We start from the raw sequence: 18,656 nt of genomic DNA on the forward strand, positions 1-18,656 counted from the left end.
CGGACAAGGGGTAAAACATACTCTCTCGCCATGCCTTCGGCCTGGCGGAGACAACTATGCATGCACAGTCTCAGGAAGCCAAGGAAGAACAGCCACCCCAAATCTTTCACATCGCCCCCATGAGGTCAATCTTTGCAAGACACATCTTTTTTATATTACTCCTCAAGATTTTGTCCAAACCTCATGCAAATCAGTACACATTATCTCTATTGTCATGTGATCAAGATGTCAAATTTTTCATATTCTGATTGGCTATGATTGGCTTCCAATGTTTGCGGGAGTAGCCCATTTTGCACAAAATGCTACAAATCATGAACACAGTGTCCGATTGCCGGAACATTTTGCATGCACACCAAGGAATTTTGCATGTTGACCAAGGAAGACCTGCCACCCCAAATGTTTCAAATGGGCCTTATGGTTGCACTATAACAGGTTGCAACACGTGTAGGCACCCCGGCCTGGCGGGGATCTGCACTCAGAGGAGCACACTATTGTAGTTCCTGATGAATTCATCAGCCTTATGCCAAATGATAATTTCAACATGGGCCTTTATTGTAATGTATAGCATGTGCTTGTGTGAAGAGCTTTGGCCGAACAGATTGCCCAACCATGCTTTTGTGATGCATGTTGAGTGTTGTTCTAATATCAAATAATAAGCACACGGGAAATAATTTAGATTGTTGCATTTTGCACAGCTCCAGCATTACTCATCCGAGAATGTGAATCACACACAATAGGAATAGGGCAAATGACATGGGGGAAGCCTGGTTTCGCCCACGCTCTATGAGCGTACGAGCGTTTTTATGTAGGAGGGGACACACACTCAGAAACACACATTATCCCTCCTGCTGTCTCAGATAAGTGGATCATGGTGATCATGTCTACATAAACCTTGTAGTGAGTAGCATGGATCATTTAATCTTAAAGTGCTGCCAAAAATCCATTTGCATTATATATATTCAGTGGTGGACAGTTATGAGGTACATGTACTTGAGTACTTTAAGCACATTGAGTATCTGTACTTAACTTGAGTATTTGTATTTGTGGATACTTTCACTCCACTATACGTTCCAAAGACACATATTGTATTTTTGACTCCACTACATTTCTAGGAAGGGAAAAAGTACATTATGAATTAACCACTTAAGCATTATTTCAAATATAATACAAATAGCAGATCTACAAGCTCACAACATGTCATGATGCGATGCGTTGTGAGCTTGTAGATCTGCTATTTTCGCTATCATTATTTGTAGAACATTTCTGGAATTCTTTGAATTTTGGGGGGAAATGTCTAAAATTTCAATACAACAATGCATTGATATTAAAAAGAAAATATACTTTGTAATTTGTACTTTTGAATACTTATTGAGTATTTTTAAAAGCATACTTTTGAAGAGTTCAGTATCTTCAAAAGCGAGTACTCCTGTACTTTAACTGAAGTACAAATCTGAGAGCAACTTTCACTTGCATCTTTGACTCATTTACTGGGGTTGAGTACCGTGTCCCCCGCTGCGTATATTCCTTCATATTCACTCAGCAAATGCACTGTGTGCATTCAGCACAGCATCAAGCTGTCCTTTACCGAGCGGTCCTGCACACAGAATGTCCTCTCTGCAAGACATTAGATACAACAGACAGAGCCAAAACACATGACCTCATCGCAATTGAATCGTATACTGTAGATCTATTTATAGAAATAGGCATTGATCATCAATCAGGTCCCCAGACAGACGCACACACACGCACACGCGCACACACACACACACACACACACACACACACACACACACACACACACACACACACACACACACACACACACGCACACGCACACGCACACGCACACGCACACGCACACGCACACACACATGTCATTACGTTTCTGAGGTCTAGAAAACACACCATAACATTGAGAGGCGGCCAGCTGTTGTGAAGTGGCTTGGTGTATACACAGGTACTGAGTTTAAGCAGTGCTCCTCTGTAAAGAACAGGAGCAGAGTGTGTGACAGGGGGGTTGAGGCGATACACATGCCCCGGGTTTGCATGTGTGCAGTGGTGGAAAGTGCATTTACTCAAGTACTGTAGGCTGCTTAGGTACAATATTGAGGTACTTTTATGTTACTTGAGTATGATAAAAAAAATGTTTTATACTTTATACTTCTACTCCACTACACCTCAGAGGCAAATGTTGTACTTTTTAATCATCTATAATTATTTGAAAACTTTAGTTATTAGTTACTTTGCAGATTTATATTATTATTACAAAACTCACATTAACCAATTAAGCCCTATTGTATACTTCGGCTATTCAGAAATAATTACCAAAGTACTTTTACTTTTGGTGCTTTAAGTATATTTTAATGCCTTTTACTAATAACAGAGTATTTCTACATTGTGCTATTGCTACTTTTACTGAAGTAAAAGGGGAAAAAAATCTAAGTACTTCTTCCACCGCTGTGCGTGTGCATGCTGCTGTGGCCGCGCTTCTCTCCTCTCCTTGTTGGGTGCTGTTGGGGTGGCTGCTAGGGCCCTCTCAGCACCCATCACACAACCTCTCTGTCAAGGGGCTGCGTTGTAAAGCCCAGTGGAAAATCCCTCCAGTCACACAAGTTAGTCTTGGCTGTCCTCTCTCTGTTCCTAATCATCGTCAGTACATTTCGTCGTGACTTTATCATGTAAACACACGACGGTGACTCTGGGTTTGTACTTTGTGCATTATATACATCTTGTTTCCCCTTTTGCAGACCCCTTGCTATACTATTAGATTTTGTTTCTTTCTTCTTACAAGCCCCCGATGCGTACCACTTCAAGGGTGTTTATAAGATGAAGGCATAAACCTTTGCAGTTATACATGGATGTACTGTGTGTGTGTGTGTGTGTGTGTGTGTGTGTGTGTGTGTGTGTGTGTGTGTGTGTGTGTGTGTGTGTGTGTGTGTGTGTGTGTGTGTGTGTGTGTGTGTGTGTGTGTGTGTGTGTGTGCGAGCGCGTGTGTGCGCGCGTGTGCGTGTGTGCTTACATGCGCGTGCATGCGTGTGAATGCCTTTTTGTTGTTTGTCTAGGTGAAATGGAGCGGTAGTCAGGCAGAGTACAGTCTGGAGGGGGAGTTTCCAGAAATGCTCTTCACTATCAGCAGGGAAGGAGTCATCTATCTGAACGCCCCTCTGGATAGGGAGACACAGGACCAGGTCAGTACCTTTTGCAACCTAAAACCATCTATAGCGCAGAAGTATAAGTAATGGTTCATAACTTTGGTGCTGAAACCTTTTTTTTATTTCAAGGACCCCAGTAACTCTGTACAACGGGTCCATTTGGTTCCGTTACAGACCTGTAAGGGTCCATTTGGAACCCCCCTCAAGGAACCCTGAGGGTCCCCGGACCCCACTTTGAGAAGCACTGGTTTATAATAATAACTGTAAATGTTTAATCTGAGAATGAATGTTGTACAGTATTAAATGTAATGTTGACCCACACAGTAAAATATTCAGTGTTAATCTAACTAGATGTTTAACTATACCTTCATATGCCTCTTGACTAACTTTTATTTGTATTCTGTGAATTATGATTTTTGTGCTGTTTGCACATATCTGACAGCAAGTCAATAGCAATGTCCTTTTGCAAACATTTAGTCAGCTAGTCTTTACTCTTTATTGCAATGTAAGCCAAAAATGTGACTCTTCAGTTCCGCCATTTACCAGAAAATTTTGGTGTTAATTTCTTGCACATCTAAGTTTCTCTGCTGCTCAAGCGCTACCCAATATTGAGGCTGTGGTTTATTATTGCCCACATCATGGAAGTAGTACACTGAAATGCATGGGCATTGTAATCATTTTAAAACGATGAATTGTTAATGGCAAGCTGTGTGCGATATATTATTTAGAATCTTTGCATTTCCCATTCAGTTGAAACCCTTCGAAACATTTAGGGATGTACTGACATGAATCCGTTGTTATAGTCTAACATAACACCTAGTTCATTGTTTATCTTGTTTATTTGTATTAATTGCAACAAAGCTCTTGAGTGATGGTTTAATCTGAATGTAAGGCTGGTAGGCTACAATATCGTTTTTGTTTGAAGTGATGGCAATAATCATTTGTACATTCACGTTTTTTCAGTCACTTCCTGTTTTTGGCCTCTTTGCTGATGACTTACGATGTCACCAGTGAATGACCTTTCACTCAAAGGGACGTTGACCTAAATCATAGCAAGAGGACCATGGGAACCATGGGAGATTTCATATTTGTAAAGTTAAATAGTTGTGATGAAGGCAATGAGCCAAAAATGAAAGCCACTGCAATTTTCCTTCAACTATGGTGAAGAAAAGAATCATGGGTGTATAGGTTCATAAATCAAACGGCTTAAATTCAAGTCTTGTTTGCTTTAGGCAGAGAGGGGAATCCTTGTTAGGATTAGGAATATAAATCAAAGTTTAAGTGTTGCTTGTAGTTTTCCCTTTAGGATCGTGTGTACGATTTGAGCCCTGAAGAGGTTCAGATTTCCTTCATAATATAACTAAAAGTTATTCTAAAATACACTGGCTGAATGGACAGAGAATGACACACAACAAGCACTGAGTTGCCACAACAGCATATGTGTGTGCAAGCCTACCACATGAAGTTCCATGAAGGCCATGCTTTATTTATGTTGGTTGTAAAATCATAATTCTTTATCAAATAAGACATCAGAGGGAGAGCGTGGAAGGATGGATATGTATAAGAGATGCATTGAAACTTTGGCAACCATGGGTAGAATGTTTAGAGACCAGATAAATAGGAATAGGACAATTCTAAAAGTGTAGTTGGGTATTTGGCGGATGGCAGGGGTGGGGAGCAGGGGCATTCAGGTGCACTGCATCAGCATGTCTTATATATTTTTTCTTACATTGGTCACCTGGGTTAGGTATACAGTGTGTATTAATCTTTGCTGCTCATACACAAGTGTGGACTGTAGTTGTGATTAATTATAAAACAGCTCATAGATCGTAACTGTTAGAGATCAAAAGAGATGCTTACCCGGCATGACATGTGCTAAAGAGCAGTTCGGTGTCTAATAACTCAATTCTGTGATCTGTGCACAAGCCCATAAATGAACTGTGGCATGTCTGTACTCATAGTATTAACACACTTCGTGTGTGTATGTGTGTCTACCAGTTCCAGATCAGCATTGTGGTGGAGCGGCCTGATGGCAGAGAGATTGCCAAGCCAGTGGAGCTGAGAGTGATGGTGGGCGACGCCAACGACAATAGACCAACCTTCCCGCAGGCCCAATACCACACTGTGGTCAAAGAACTAGCCGCCAGGGGTGACTGACTGAATCACATCTGTCTGTCTGTCTGTCTGTCTGTCTGTCTGTCTGTCTGTCTGTCTGTCTGTCTGTCTGTCTGTCTGTCTGTCTGTTTGTCTGTCTGTGTATCTGTCTATCTATCTGTCTATCTATCTATCTATCTATCTATCTATCTATCTATCTATCTATCTATCTATCTAACTATCTATCTATCTATCTATCTATCTATCTATCTAACTATCTATCTATCTATCTATCTATATATCTGTCTGTCTATCTATCTATCTATCTATCTATCTATCTATCTATCTATTGTATTCACAGTGTAATAGGATTATTCTTTCATAGCAGCAATGATAGCATAAGAGGCAGCACGATGAATGTTCAGAGTGGGCAGGTAGGGAGGGCTTTGTGCACCAGATAGATGAGGTCACCCATGAAATATTATCGGGGTCTAGCCAGGACATTGGGTGCTCATAAAAAAGCACAGGCTATTGTGACATGTGTAGGTCAGTGTGTGAAAGCCTTTTGTTTATGTTTAAAAACAATCTGTGACTCACAGTGAAATAAGCGCGTGGGCTTTACAAGAGAGTAGTAGTATAATGTTCGTCCCCTGGTCCTGATTTTGTTGCTGTCGGGCAGGAACCTTGTATCTCCATATTTCAAATTCAAACCATTTACACGTCTATGGTTACACCTTTCAAGCCTGGAACGCCCCTGTGTCATTTTGTTGTTGCTATATACTGTACATAGCAACATAATAATAAAAAAATGTAGGTCAGGATTTAGAAGGCGTTTTTTAGGCCTCAGGTCTAAATGGGTTAATGCCATACTTTGTCATGCTAGTGTCACACAAAGTAGCACAAAATAGCCAATCTGTCCCTGTGGACGGGGGTTGGAGCAGATCTGTGTAGCAGGTCTACAAACTCACTCACTGCGTGTGTAGATCTGCTATTTGTGCTATTTCCGATTAAGATTTTGCAAGACAAAGTGAAAGTGGTTAAGTGTGTCTGTGGCTTTTATAAATATTTAACCAATGAAAAGTATTAACAAGAGCTTGTGACGAAACAATAACTACATTGGATCCATTAGGAACACAGGTTATTTTTTTTCTCCATTTCCTGAAAAGTAACAGTTTTGGACATACAAGGTTTCCACCCGACAGCGACGATTTGTCACAGACAGCTGCGTCTCAATCTGCTTTTTGCTTCCTGCCTTGTTGGACATTCTGCCTGTCGGCGGCCTTTGCTTTTACTCACTGGCATAATGTTTCCCACAGGGACAGAAATCCTTACGGTGCAGGCAGCAGACAACGATGACCCCAAGACAGATAACGTGCGCATCTTCTACCGCTTAGTGGGTCAGATCCCAGAAAGCCCCCGCGCTCTCTTCAGGGTGGACCGTGACTCAGGGGTGATCTGTGTTCAAGCAGACAGCATGGAGGGCACCGCGCCACAGTACACCCTCACCATCACTGCTGAGGATGCAAAAGGTAACTGTGGACCAGTGGTGGGAAAAAAAATCTAAATTTACTTGAGTAAAAGTACAAAAGTATTGGTTTCAAAATGTACTTAAAGTACCGAAAGTAGAAAGCACTCATTGTGCAGAATGTCCCATTTCACAAGTTTTCAAATGTATAAAAGATAGACTAATCTTTTGAAAAGAGCAGATCTACAAGTTGTTGAGCGTGTAGATCGGCTATTTTCTAATGGACGAACTATATTTAAGGCTGTATGGTTAATATATGTTTAGTAACTATTAACTAAAGTTTTCAAGTAATTGTAGTGGAGTAAAGGTACAATATTTGCCTCTGAGATGTAGTGGAGTAGAAGTAAAAGTACTGAAAATTGGAAATACTCCTGTAAAGTAAAATACCCCAAAATTGGGCAGTACTTGAATAGATGTACTTAGTTACTTTACACCACTACTGTGGACCTCCTCATCTACGGAGATAATATGGTCATTGTGCTGTGTATGCTATATATACACAGTAAAACCCCAGTGTTAAACACTTAATACCTATTTTCTATTTCTTTTTTTTGGGGGGGGGGGAGAAAAATGTAAATAGCCGATCTACAAGCTCACAATGCATTGCAATGTGTTGCCAGCTTGTAGAGCGGCTATTTTTGCCTATAATGACTCTATAAATAGTGTCCCATGTTTATTCATGATTCTATATTCATCAAAATATGTACCACCTGACACTAGATATGAGAAAATCGACAATGATAACGCCTTCGTTTTTACAGCCAAGTCACGATAGTTGTAAATGAGGCTTTAGGGGTGCATGGGGTGGCTTCTAATTAAGCAAATGATGCTGGTTCTCTGTGATTCAGGGGAGATAGGGATGATAGATGCAGTGTGAGGTACTAGCTGGCTCACGTTGCATGCGTTCTTTGTGTAACGCACTGATTGACCCACATGACTCATGGGTGCTGTGGTGATGTCACTGTCAGGTTTGAACAGCTCCTGTACCGTGGTGGTGACAGTGCAAGATGAGAACAACCACCCCCCGGTGTTTCCTCAACATGAGGTATTCTGTGCAGAACACACACGCACGCACGCATGCACGTCGCCTGCATGCACACACACACACACACACACACACACAAAGCCTACAAAAACATCACACAGATACATAATCAGTGATCATTGGGCCAGACTGAACCCCACAGTGCAGTTTGCTGATGTGATGTTCCTGGCAGGGAAATAGATAAGGTCCTATGGTTTTATTCATTTCTTCGTGCTCCAAATGAACAGCGTGTCCTCTTCTTTTAGGCAAATTCCCATCAGGGGTCGCCTCGGCAGATCATCTGTTTCCATCTGCCTCTGTTTTCTGCGTCTTCCTCTGTCACTTCAGCCATCTGCATGTCCTCTCTCATCGCACCCATAAACCTCCTCTTTGGCCTTCCGCTCCTCCTCTTGCCTGGCAGCCTCTTTAGCATCCTTCTCCCAATATATCCCTTAATGAGAATCGTAGCATCCTCAATTCTGCCTTATCCTGCAATCTGCTTATAACACTACATGACATGTGCATTGTGCAAGTTGTCACTGAATGCAAGTTAGGCCTATTTCTAAAAATAAATAAGATCACCATCATTCCATCCATCCAGGATGACCCAGGCATCCCAGACAGACACATACAGGCCCAGCTCACAGTGGTACAGTAGTTCTCATATTGTGGCCTACTTCAGACTCGCTGCTGTGAAGAAAGCAGTCTAAACATAGACAGTTACGGAAAAACCCCTGGGTACCACCTACACCCTGTGAATAATGGAAGAGAGAATGCCCAGAGGCCCTCGGAGGCTACAGTACATTACGTGGGAGAGCCATCGTGTTGTGATAGTGGAGAACAAATCTGTAGATATACTTCTCACTGTCAGACAGTATGGGCACTGAAAGAATTCAAGAACACGAACTACTGAAGGAGCATTGTGTTTTAGCCAAAGCACAAAGAGGGGGTTGGTTTGGGTACAGTTAAGCCCAATTTATCCTTTTTCATACAACTGTGACACTGGTTTGGTATGGTTAAGCCTAATTGATCCTTTTTCGTGCAATCGTGACACAATTTGTTCAACTGTAAAAACATGACGCAACGCTTCAAAATCAGCCATTATCTTCGTGCGACAAGATCAGTAAATTAAAAAAAGTATACATTAAATTAGCCTTTACATAATCTCCTGCCCTGAAACATTATTATGTTTCCATTTAGAATTCTGCAAAACAGGCAACTGAAAGCTTGGGACTGACACCATATTTGTCTCAAATATTGGCTTTACTGTGCAGTCATTTCACAGCTGATGTGACAGTGGCTACAAGCTCCCACATTGTCCTTCTGGCTCTCAAGCAAATGTGGGCACTTGACAACCCCACAACACACACGCACGCACACACAGACGCACACACGCACACACACACACACACACACACACACACACACACACACACACACACACACACACACACACACACACGTAACTCTAAACATCTTTTCTTTAACCATAAAAATGTATGATTTTTCTTGGAGAAGAACGAGACACTGGAGCAGCTCAGACATTTAAGCCTTTTTTATTCTGACTCCTGTCCTAGGACTTTACTAATAAAAAAGGCTAATTGGCTTAAATGTCCGAGCTGCTCCTATGTCTCCTTCTCCATTGTTGTGTCCCGCTCCTGTGACGCACCGGACCTGCCTTGAATTGACTGAGGCGCGGTCGTGGTACTCCTCTTATTGTCTCCGCCAGGCTGAAAGGCATAGCCGGGATTATGTTTTGCACCCTGTCCGTCGGTCCGTGTGTCCGTCCGTCCGTCCGTCCGTCCGTGTGTCTGTGTCCGTGTGTCCGTCGCCCCGTCCATCTGTGGACAGCTAATCTCCGGCACTAATGGCTTGATCGCAATGAAACTGTGCACACACACTCCCTGGATGCCAATTCAGAACATCTGCCCCAACTTTTTCACATGGACCTATTATATTTCATATTCCATCCTGATTGGCTAAGAATGGCTTCCGAAGTTTGCAGGAGTGCTCCGTTTTGAACAAAATGCCTCAAATCATGAACACAGCATGCAATTTCTGAGAAATTTGGCACGCACATTTTCACAAGGCAGAGGAAGAAATGCCACTTGAAAATTTTCTAATCAGCCTCATGGGCTATATAGTCAGGGGATATTAGCAGAATATTTTCCAATCTTGGAATAAATTCCTTACCAAAAAAAATCTTCGCCAATGTGTTTGTAAAGGTGTCTAGTAACACATCTCACAAAGACTGAAATGCAGTCCCCCTAGGATAATTTTTGACAGCTCCTTAAAGTTGGAGTACCCACCATAAAAAAATCAAAAAAAAAATCAAAATTTAATTCTGTTTTAAGTAGCATGTGAGGGGTCAAACTAGGGTGTTATTATGATTCTGAATCCATTGCAAGCATTTGTTTTGCACCAAAACCACTCCTTGGGCTAAAAACGGCCATAGCCATCCTTTTCCAGGTATACTTTTTGTGTAAAAAGCCCATTGAGATTGGGACGTTTTTAGCCCAAGGAGTGGTTTTGGTGCAAAACAAATGCTTGCAATGGATTCAGAATCATAAAAACACCCTAGTTTGACACCTCACATGCTACTTAAAACAGAATTAAATTTAGATTTTTTTTTGGATTTTTTTTTAACCAAGGTTATGGTGGGTACCCCAACTTTAAGGAGCTGTCAAAGATTCTCCTAGGGGGACTGCATTTCAGTCTTTGTGAGATGTGTTACTAGACACCTTTACAAACACATTGGTGAATAATTTTTTTGGTAAGGAATTTATTCCAAGATTTTTTTAATATCCCCTGACTATATAACATGCCGATTCGTATTTTTACCTATAACTGCACCATCTGTGTAAAACTTTGTATGTGCACTCCCTAGAGGCGAAGGAAAAGCCTTTGCCCTGCATTTTTCACATTTGCCTTTTATAGCGCCACCAGGAGGCCGACTTGTGTAAAACACATTTTTGGATATTACTCCTTCAGATTTTATCCAAATGACAAATCGGTACACATGATCTCTAGAGTCATGTGATCAAGACGGATCTATTAGATTTTTCATATCCCATCCTGATTGGCTAAGATTGACATCTAAAGTTTGCAGGAGTGACCCGTTTTGAACAAGATGCCGCAAATCATGAACGCAGACCGTCAGATTGCAGTGAAACTTTGCACACACATTCGCACTACATTGAGGAACAAATGCCACCCTTTCAACATTGCCCTATTATAGCACCACCAGGAGGCCGATTTTTTCAATACAATATTTTTATATTACTCCTACAAATGTTCTCCAAACATCACGCAAATCGGTACATATTATCTCTTTAGTCAAGTGATCAAGACGGATCCGTCCGATCCGTCTGATTTTTCACATTCCAGCCTGATTGGCGAATTCCGAACATTGCCGGCCCACACTAACCTACAGTACCTGACCTGGTGGAGACCTGTGCTACGCCTACGAGGAGCACTTTTTCTAGTTTTTAACAATTGTTTCTTGTGAGGAGCATGAAAATGGCCCTCACAATGTCAATTTCTAAAATATGCTATACTTGTGGGGACATTTGACCCTCACAAGTACAGTAATACAAGTTCACACACACACACACACACACACACGGAGGTGGAAAAAGCTCTTGAGCAGGTCACGCCTGAGTGGTCCCAGCTTTTTTCCATGGCCATGTGAACGCAGAGCTATAGGGAGTGCATGTGGGACGGGAGTGGTGACAGGGCCGGCTGCAGCGACCCTGTGGTCAGATCACAGGGATCACCGCTGCACCAGATGAGAGCCCTGAGTGGCAGATTAAAGGGCCGGTGTCTAAGCACAAAGATACTGGAGGAGGTGTGCGAATGAAGGTCAGCTAACAACAGGCAGAGCCACAGAGGACAGTCATAATGCATATTCACCCACACATGTAGATCTGTGAACATACACTTAACTGAAATTGTAGGGACAGTGTATTATGCTAGCACTCAACGTTACTTGGCAACGCAACAGTGAACTGGAGGATTATCAATCAATGGCTTCTGATTGGTGGTTGTGTGTAGCTGTTATTTATGAATAATGTGAACTCACAATTTAATTAATATGAAATTATATCGTTGCTGTCGGGCAGAGACCTTGTATCTCCATGTTTCAACGTTTTATGTTTTTCATAAATGAATGCCCCACTTCATTGTACAATAGCGGTGCGCCAAAGTAGCTAAAATAGCCGACATACAAGCTTTTGATCTGTTTCTATCTGTGCTATTTCATGTGGTGTCTCCCCCCCGTCAGTATGGGCCCTTCCACATCCTAGAGGATGCTACCGTGGGCACCACCGTGTCGGCGGTGTCGGCGGGGGATGCTGACGTGCGAGGAGGCGACAGCTGGCAGGTGGACTACCGCCTGGAGTCTGGCAACGAGGAGGAGGTCTTCACCCTGGTGACGGACAGACAGACCAACGAGGTCTCACTGGTCCTCTCCAAGGTAAACACCCGTCTTGTCTCTGTCTCTTGGGTCTGACTCACTGAAACCCTCTAGACTTAGTCAACTGGACCTGAGTTTGGCTTTGTATTTAGACCGTATTTTTCCCTGTCTACACACACCAAATCTATTCACCAAAAATAGCAGATCTGGAGCTTGTGGATCGGCAATTTTTGGCTAATGTTCCTCCAGAATATGAATGCTGCGGTTCAAGTGGTTACAGTAAGTGTCATTCAGGGTTGACCCTGCATCTTTGGGGTTTGTGCTGCCAAAGAAGCTGCATTTAGTAACTATATATGTTTCAAAATGAAACAGAACTCTTATCATGGAGTTATAGTGCCACGGTTGGAAAAAAGCCTGCAGTTTATATTTCAATCAGGCATGCCTGAAAACAAGATCCCAGATGACAATAGAATATTTGAGCTCAATAATCTCTCCTATCCCTGGGGCACCGCAACTCTCCGCCTGCCTCTCATAGATAGTCCAGTGAGGTGTGAACCAGTGTACGCACATGGTCAGGGCTGTGTGTGGCACAATACTCAACCCCAGTACTTGAGTCAATCAAATATTACTCCACTGTGAAAGTGAAAGTAGTTCAGTCAGAATTTGTCAAAAGGGACTAGAGTACCGTTACTTGCTTTGATAAAAAAGTTGTATTCAAAAGTACAAATTCCAAAGTACATTTCGTTTTTAATATCAAATGCTGTATTGACATTTAGATCCCCCCCCCAAATAACAAGGGTGAAAACAGCAGATCTCAAGCTCAGATCGGCTATTTTCACAAATAATTCAAATAGTGCTGAAGTATTTAATTCATAATGTACTTTTTTCCCTTCCTAGAAATGTAGAGACTGGAGAGTAGACAAAAGTACAATATCTGTCTTTGAAATTTGAGAGTAGACAAAAGTACAATATTTGTCTTTGAAATGTGAGAGTAGACAAAAGTACAATATTTGTCTTTGAAATGTAGTGGAGTGAAAGTCATACAGTAATCAAAAAATACGGTGAAGTACAGATACTCAAAGAATTTTCTCAAATACAGTACTCAAGTAAATGTACATTACATTATTACAGTCATTTAGCAGACGCTTTTATCCAAAGTGACTTACAATAAGTGCATTCAACATAGGTAGGGAACAAAACTACTAATCACCAGAAGTCCTAAGTGCATTTTCTGCTAAGACAAGCAACTAAGAGTATACCTAGCGCTAAGGTAAAAGTGCAATATATCAGCTACCTACTTTCTTAAACAGATGATACAAATAGCAAAATCAAATGAGCAAGAGCTAAAACAAATAAGTGTATCGACTAAACAAGATCCAATAAAACAATACAATAATAACACAAGAGTTCGTACAACTAGTTAACAACAAGCAGACAAGGTACTTCGCTACTGTCCACCACTGATGGCTGTGTATATCTGTGTGTTTTGACACTGTGCTCTCTGTAAGTGGGCCAATGCAGGAGACAGACTATTATTTTCAACCTCTCAGTGGGAATTGATGAATGCAGTTCAATCGTGCATTGCACGCATGTTGCTCTGAGTTAAAACAGGAGATGTCTGAAAAGGCCAAGAATTTAACCCATTGTTTCTGACACTTTCAAATCGAGAAATTATAATCCCACAGATTGAATTCTCGTCTATTTCAACCACTTAACCACTAAACCCTCTTTAGACTTAGTAAACCGGGCCAGAGTTGGCTCTGTACTTGGACCACTCTTTTTGGTCTACACCATATCTCTTCGCCAAAAATAGCCTATCTACGAGCTCGTAGATAGGCTATTTTTGGTTAGCGTTCCCCCCAGAAAATGGATGCTGGGGTTCAGTTGGTTAACAGCTGCTTCAAAACACATATAGATTGACTCTGGCATGTTGAAATTCCACTCCAACATGTTTAGCATCATTGCAGAGTTTATTTAGTAATAATTCCACCTCAAATCCTTTGCAAGAATAGCCCTAGCAGATCAAAGGGCATCAGCGTAAATGCTCATGGCCTCAGCATATGAGATCAGTGTCTGAAGACAGATGGATTGTTTCATTATTATCTAGTACACACTGCTCACAGTCCAAGTGAATCATTAGATTGTGTGAACACTGAACAGACATGGCAGTTTAGCGTTCCAAGGTATTTTTGCAGTGGTGTAAAAAGTACTCAAAGTAAAAATAAGTAAAAATATCAATACCGCAATGTAGGTGTACTCTGTTCTGTTACAAGTGGAAGTCCCGTATTCAAAATGTACTTGAGTAAAAGTACAAAAGTATTGGCATCAAAATATACTTAAAGTACCAAAAGTAAAGGTACTCATTGTGCAGAATGTCCCATTTCACAAGTTCAAAATGTATACAAATATTTTGAACATAACAGATCTACAAGCTCACAATGTGTCCCATTGCGACGCATTGTGAGCTTGTAGATCGGCTATTTTCAAATGGCCGAATTATATATACTGTAGGGCTGAAGTGGTTACTGTATGTTTTGTAACAATAATCAAAATCTACAAATTAAGTAGTATCTTAAGTTTTCATATAATTGCAGTGGAGTAAAGTACAATATTTTCCTCTGAGATCTGGAGCTAGAAGTAAAAGCATTGAAATTTGTAAATACTGAAGAAAGTAAAAAATACCTCAAAGTAAGTAACTAAGTAAGACAGTACATGTACTTAGTTACTTTCCACCACTGTATTTTTGATATAGGATGAAGAGAAGGAAGAATGAACCATGCTGTGTGTGTGTGTGATACAATCACATGATCAAGTCAGTTTGACAACAATCAATCAATGAAGGCCTTATTTTATCTTATCTTATCTTATCTTATCTTCATGAAACATGGGAGGAGGGCTGGGAGGTTATTACAGAGATTCAGGAGAAATCATGATGGATGCCGTCACACTACGGAGATAATGACGATAATGAAGTCTGATTGAAAAACATGGGGTATTAAGATTACGTGGTCATTTGGGAGTGACAGATAAAAAAAAATTTATTATCATTATTTGTAAAGTGTGATCTGCAGTATACAAAATTACTGGCATAAATATGATGAATCTGGCATATCAGAAATAAATATATGATTGGCTTAATTAAACATAATATTTGATTAACTGTTAACAGTTACAATATTTCCACCATTCAAATAACTGAACTGAGTCAATCAATTATTAAGTTTGTTCTAGTAGATTTTGGTGTATGACTATGCATTTTTTATTAATTGTCTAATTAGTAATCAGCGTTGTAAATTATTGTTTTAGTAATTTATGATGGAATAGAATACAGTACATGCACATATCCATTCCAGTACCACATGTGCACACACTGACATACGTATACACAGTGACAAAAGGGTTTGATACATCACTTCCAGTCATCAGCATTACTCACCCACTTCCCCCACGTCTGACTTTCCTCTCCCTAGCAACAGAGATGCACTCAGTGAAAAAATCCTCACTGTTAACTGAACTCAAAGAGTATATAAATGGACCCTAACAAGGTCTAGTTGGTTCCATTTTTACGCTCTCTGAGTTCAAGGTTTTTAGTGTGTAGCAACATCGTGCCAGACAACAAAGCTGTCATTTTATATAATTTATGATGATATATTACAGACATTACCCAACCAACAAACGACAAGCTTGTTTTAATTAAAAAATTCTAAATACGAGCTAATAATGAGTAGGTTTGGTGAGGTTATTTGAAAAAGAAAAAGGAAAATGGTTACAGATGAGATTACTCAGTACTGGATAGTGATGTAATCTGACTACTGTCACTTTCATTTGTATTGCTTTTAAAAACGTAAAAATTGGACATTGAACAAACAATAATGCAAATTTCTGTAGCACTTTGAGATTTCCTGTAAATGAAAAGTGCGTTACAAATAAAATCTATTATTAAATTTACTTAATTCTGAATATCAAGAAATAATGATTGTTCATTGCAGGCGATGGATTTTTTAAGTGACTAGTGTAGCCGGATTTAGCACAAGCAGCATTTTCTCGTCACGGAAAATGTTTTGTTGGTGACACAGTGAATCAAAGGACCGTTTACCAGTAAGTCCAGTGTCTGGTTCAGATTGGAAATACAGCTGAGCTCTGCCAGTAACAGCCAGTTCCTCTCATGCAGGTGTGTGTGTGTGTGTGTGTGTTTTATCATGTGTAATACAATTCCTGGCTAACCTACCACGTCTAGTTAAATTTGTCTCAGCCCACGATATCACCCTTCGTGACTCATAACGCTGTCTCAAGATTGTAATTCTTTAGTAGCATCTTAATCTTGGCTCTCCTCCAGGAATACATCCACACACTTCGAGCCTTCCTGCAGGCCATGAGTGAGAGTTTAAACACAGCTGTCTTTGGAAGGCCGATTTCTGATGATTGTGACTTATTGTGTGTGTGTGTGTGTGTGTGTGTGTGTGTGTGTGTGTGTGTGTGTGTGTGTGTGTGTGTGTGTGTGTGTGTGTGTGTGTGTGTGTGTGTGTGTGTGAGAGAGTGTGTATGCATGTGCAGGTGTTGGATTTTGAGCGTGAAAGTGAATACATCCTTGTCCTCAGTGCTCAGAACCCAGTAGCACTTGTGCGTGGTCGCTACGGTCCTGCATCCACTGCGACCGTCTCCATCTACGTTGATGACGTGAATGAAGGTCCAATCCTCTCTCAAAGTCACTATGAGGTCACAGTCAGAGAGGGCGAGGAACCGGGACGGGTTATAGCTACTATTCGGGGTTATGACCCCGATTCTCACCCAATCAGGTAAGTCAAGTAATATTTACAGTAAAAGGAGAGATTAACAGCTGCCCTGAGAAACATGGTATTTCAAATAGGGATGCACAATATTGAAACTTTGGCCGATATCCGATTACCAATTAACTGAAATCAACAGATACCGATATTGCAATACAAGTCACAGTAACAGTGATTTTGGGTGCAGATGAAGACTTCTAAAAAACTGTACATTCTTATTACCTGATTTATTAGGTCAACTGATGCACATATTAGTTCAAACCACTTTCCAACTAGTTGACCCTTTTGAAAGCTTCCCCAGAAAACACTGATTGAATCTTCAGCCTTCAACATCACAAAGGGTTCCATACAAAGTTTGTTGTGGTGTTGCATGTTAATGGTATTGATTGAGCACAGCTGGTGAGACAGACAGTGTGGGGGAGAGAGTTGTTAAGAGTGACGATCGAAGGCCAATGTTAAGCTACATGGATATGACCCAACTCTTAACTTCAATCATTTTTGTGAGGCAGGTCGCCACAGTCACACCTGAGGTCTGCGGGGGGTCCACGAAGGATTCGACGAAGCAGTCGCTGGGGGTCCGCGGACCCCCTGCGGACCCCAGGTGTGACCGGTGTGTATGTGGGGCAACCCGGTCTGATGTGGAATCGTTGCCACCACCATGAGTTGATGATTAAGCTGTTTGAGCTAAGCTATGTGTGCTAATAACACAACCTGGATTCGAACAGTGCACGTGTCAATCTGCATGCTAGTGCTATGAACATGATATCCAAAGCGCCCTCCCACTCATAAAACGCAGTGTGTATGGACACAGGCTGTAAATGAAAGTCTGTTATAAGTTTGCAGCGTGTGTGTTATACCGTTCTGTCTGTGTGGCCGTTTGTAGCTAGAGATGAGCCCATAGCTTGCAGGGCTGTAACCAGGGCAACGACAGATCCCATAGCCTGAACTCTGAATCGCTGGTGTTTACACAAAAACCCTAATAAACAGCTAACATTTTGGGAAAGTGAAAAACAGACATTGCAGTTGTGTGCATATGCTAATAGCCAATGGCCGTGTGCAAGTTCAGATCAATTGCTCAAGTCAGGAGAAACGGGCAGGACAGACAGGTTTTGATGACAGAGGTTTCCTTATTATATAGTAGCATAGTAGGATAGGATAGGATAAGATATAGGCTAAAACCAATATATTATTTTGATATCAGTTCGATACCAATATTGCATTTTTAAGGCCGATATTGCCGATACCGATATGATGACCTATTGATTAATTTCAGTTATATTTTTTAAAGAGCCTCACGATTCCCCTTGCCTGTATGTGTCTTGGCCAGGTATTCTCTACGAGGAGACACCAAGAGGTATTTCTCAATAGGGAAGTACTCTGGTGAGCTGAAGACTGTGCAGGCTTTGGACAGAGAGGAGAACAGCACTTACACTATGGAGGTCGTCGCTCTGGACGGACGTAAGACGGCCACAAAAAACTCTTTCCTGATATGTTTTATTTCAAGAACCACTTCGTAGTTAGGAACCAAATGAGCCCTTACGGGTCTGTAACTCTGAGAGTATACAAATGGAACCAAATGGACCAATAAGGGTCCATTTGGTTCCATTTGAACACCCTCAGAGTTTGGGGGGTGGGGGGGGGTATGTGGTACTAATGCATA

The 18,656-nt window shown here is 41.2% G+C and overlaps 1 protein-coding gene across 1 annotated transcript in view; it reads left to right on the forward strand.

Annotated features, from left to right (window-relative positions):
• The window catches only part of cdh16 (cadherin 16, KSP-cadherin), a gene marked incomplete at both ends in the record, with an annotated part of 32,038 nt that overhangs the window by 4,928 nt on the left and 8,454 nt on the right, over positions 1-18,656 (forward strand). Inside the window, 7 exons of the mRNA XM_080426342.1 lie at positions 3,063-3,188; positions 5,151-5,301; positions 6,563-6,775; positions 7,740-7,816; positions 12,078-12,269; positions 16,764-17,005; positions 18,324-18,454. Coding sequence (XP_080282468.1) covers positions 3,063-3,188; positions 5,151-5,301; positions 6,563-6,775; positions 7,740-7,816; positions 12,078-12,269; positions 16,764-17,005; positions 18,324-18,454 — 1,132 coding nt within the window. The remainder of the gene's footprint in view (positions 1-3,062; positions 3,189-5,150; positions 5,302-6,562; positions 6,776-7,739; positions 7,817-12,077; positions 12,270-16,763; positions 17,006-18,323; positions 18,455-18,656) is intronic.

Source organism: Gymnoscopelus braueri (genome assembly GCF_963280865.1).
Source record: "Gymnoscopelus braueri genome assembly, chromosome: 1".
Classification (NCBI taxonomy): domain Eukaryota; kingdom Metazoa; phylum Chordata; class Actinopteri; order Myctophiformes; family Myctophidae; genus Gymnoscopelus; species Gymnoscopelus braueri.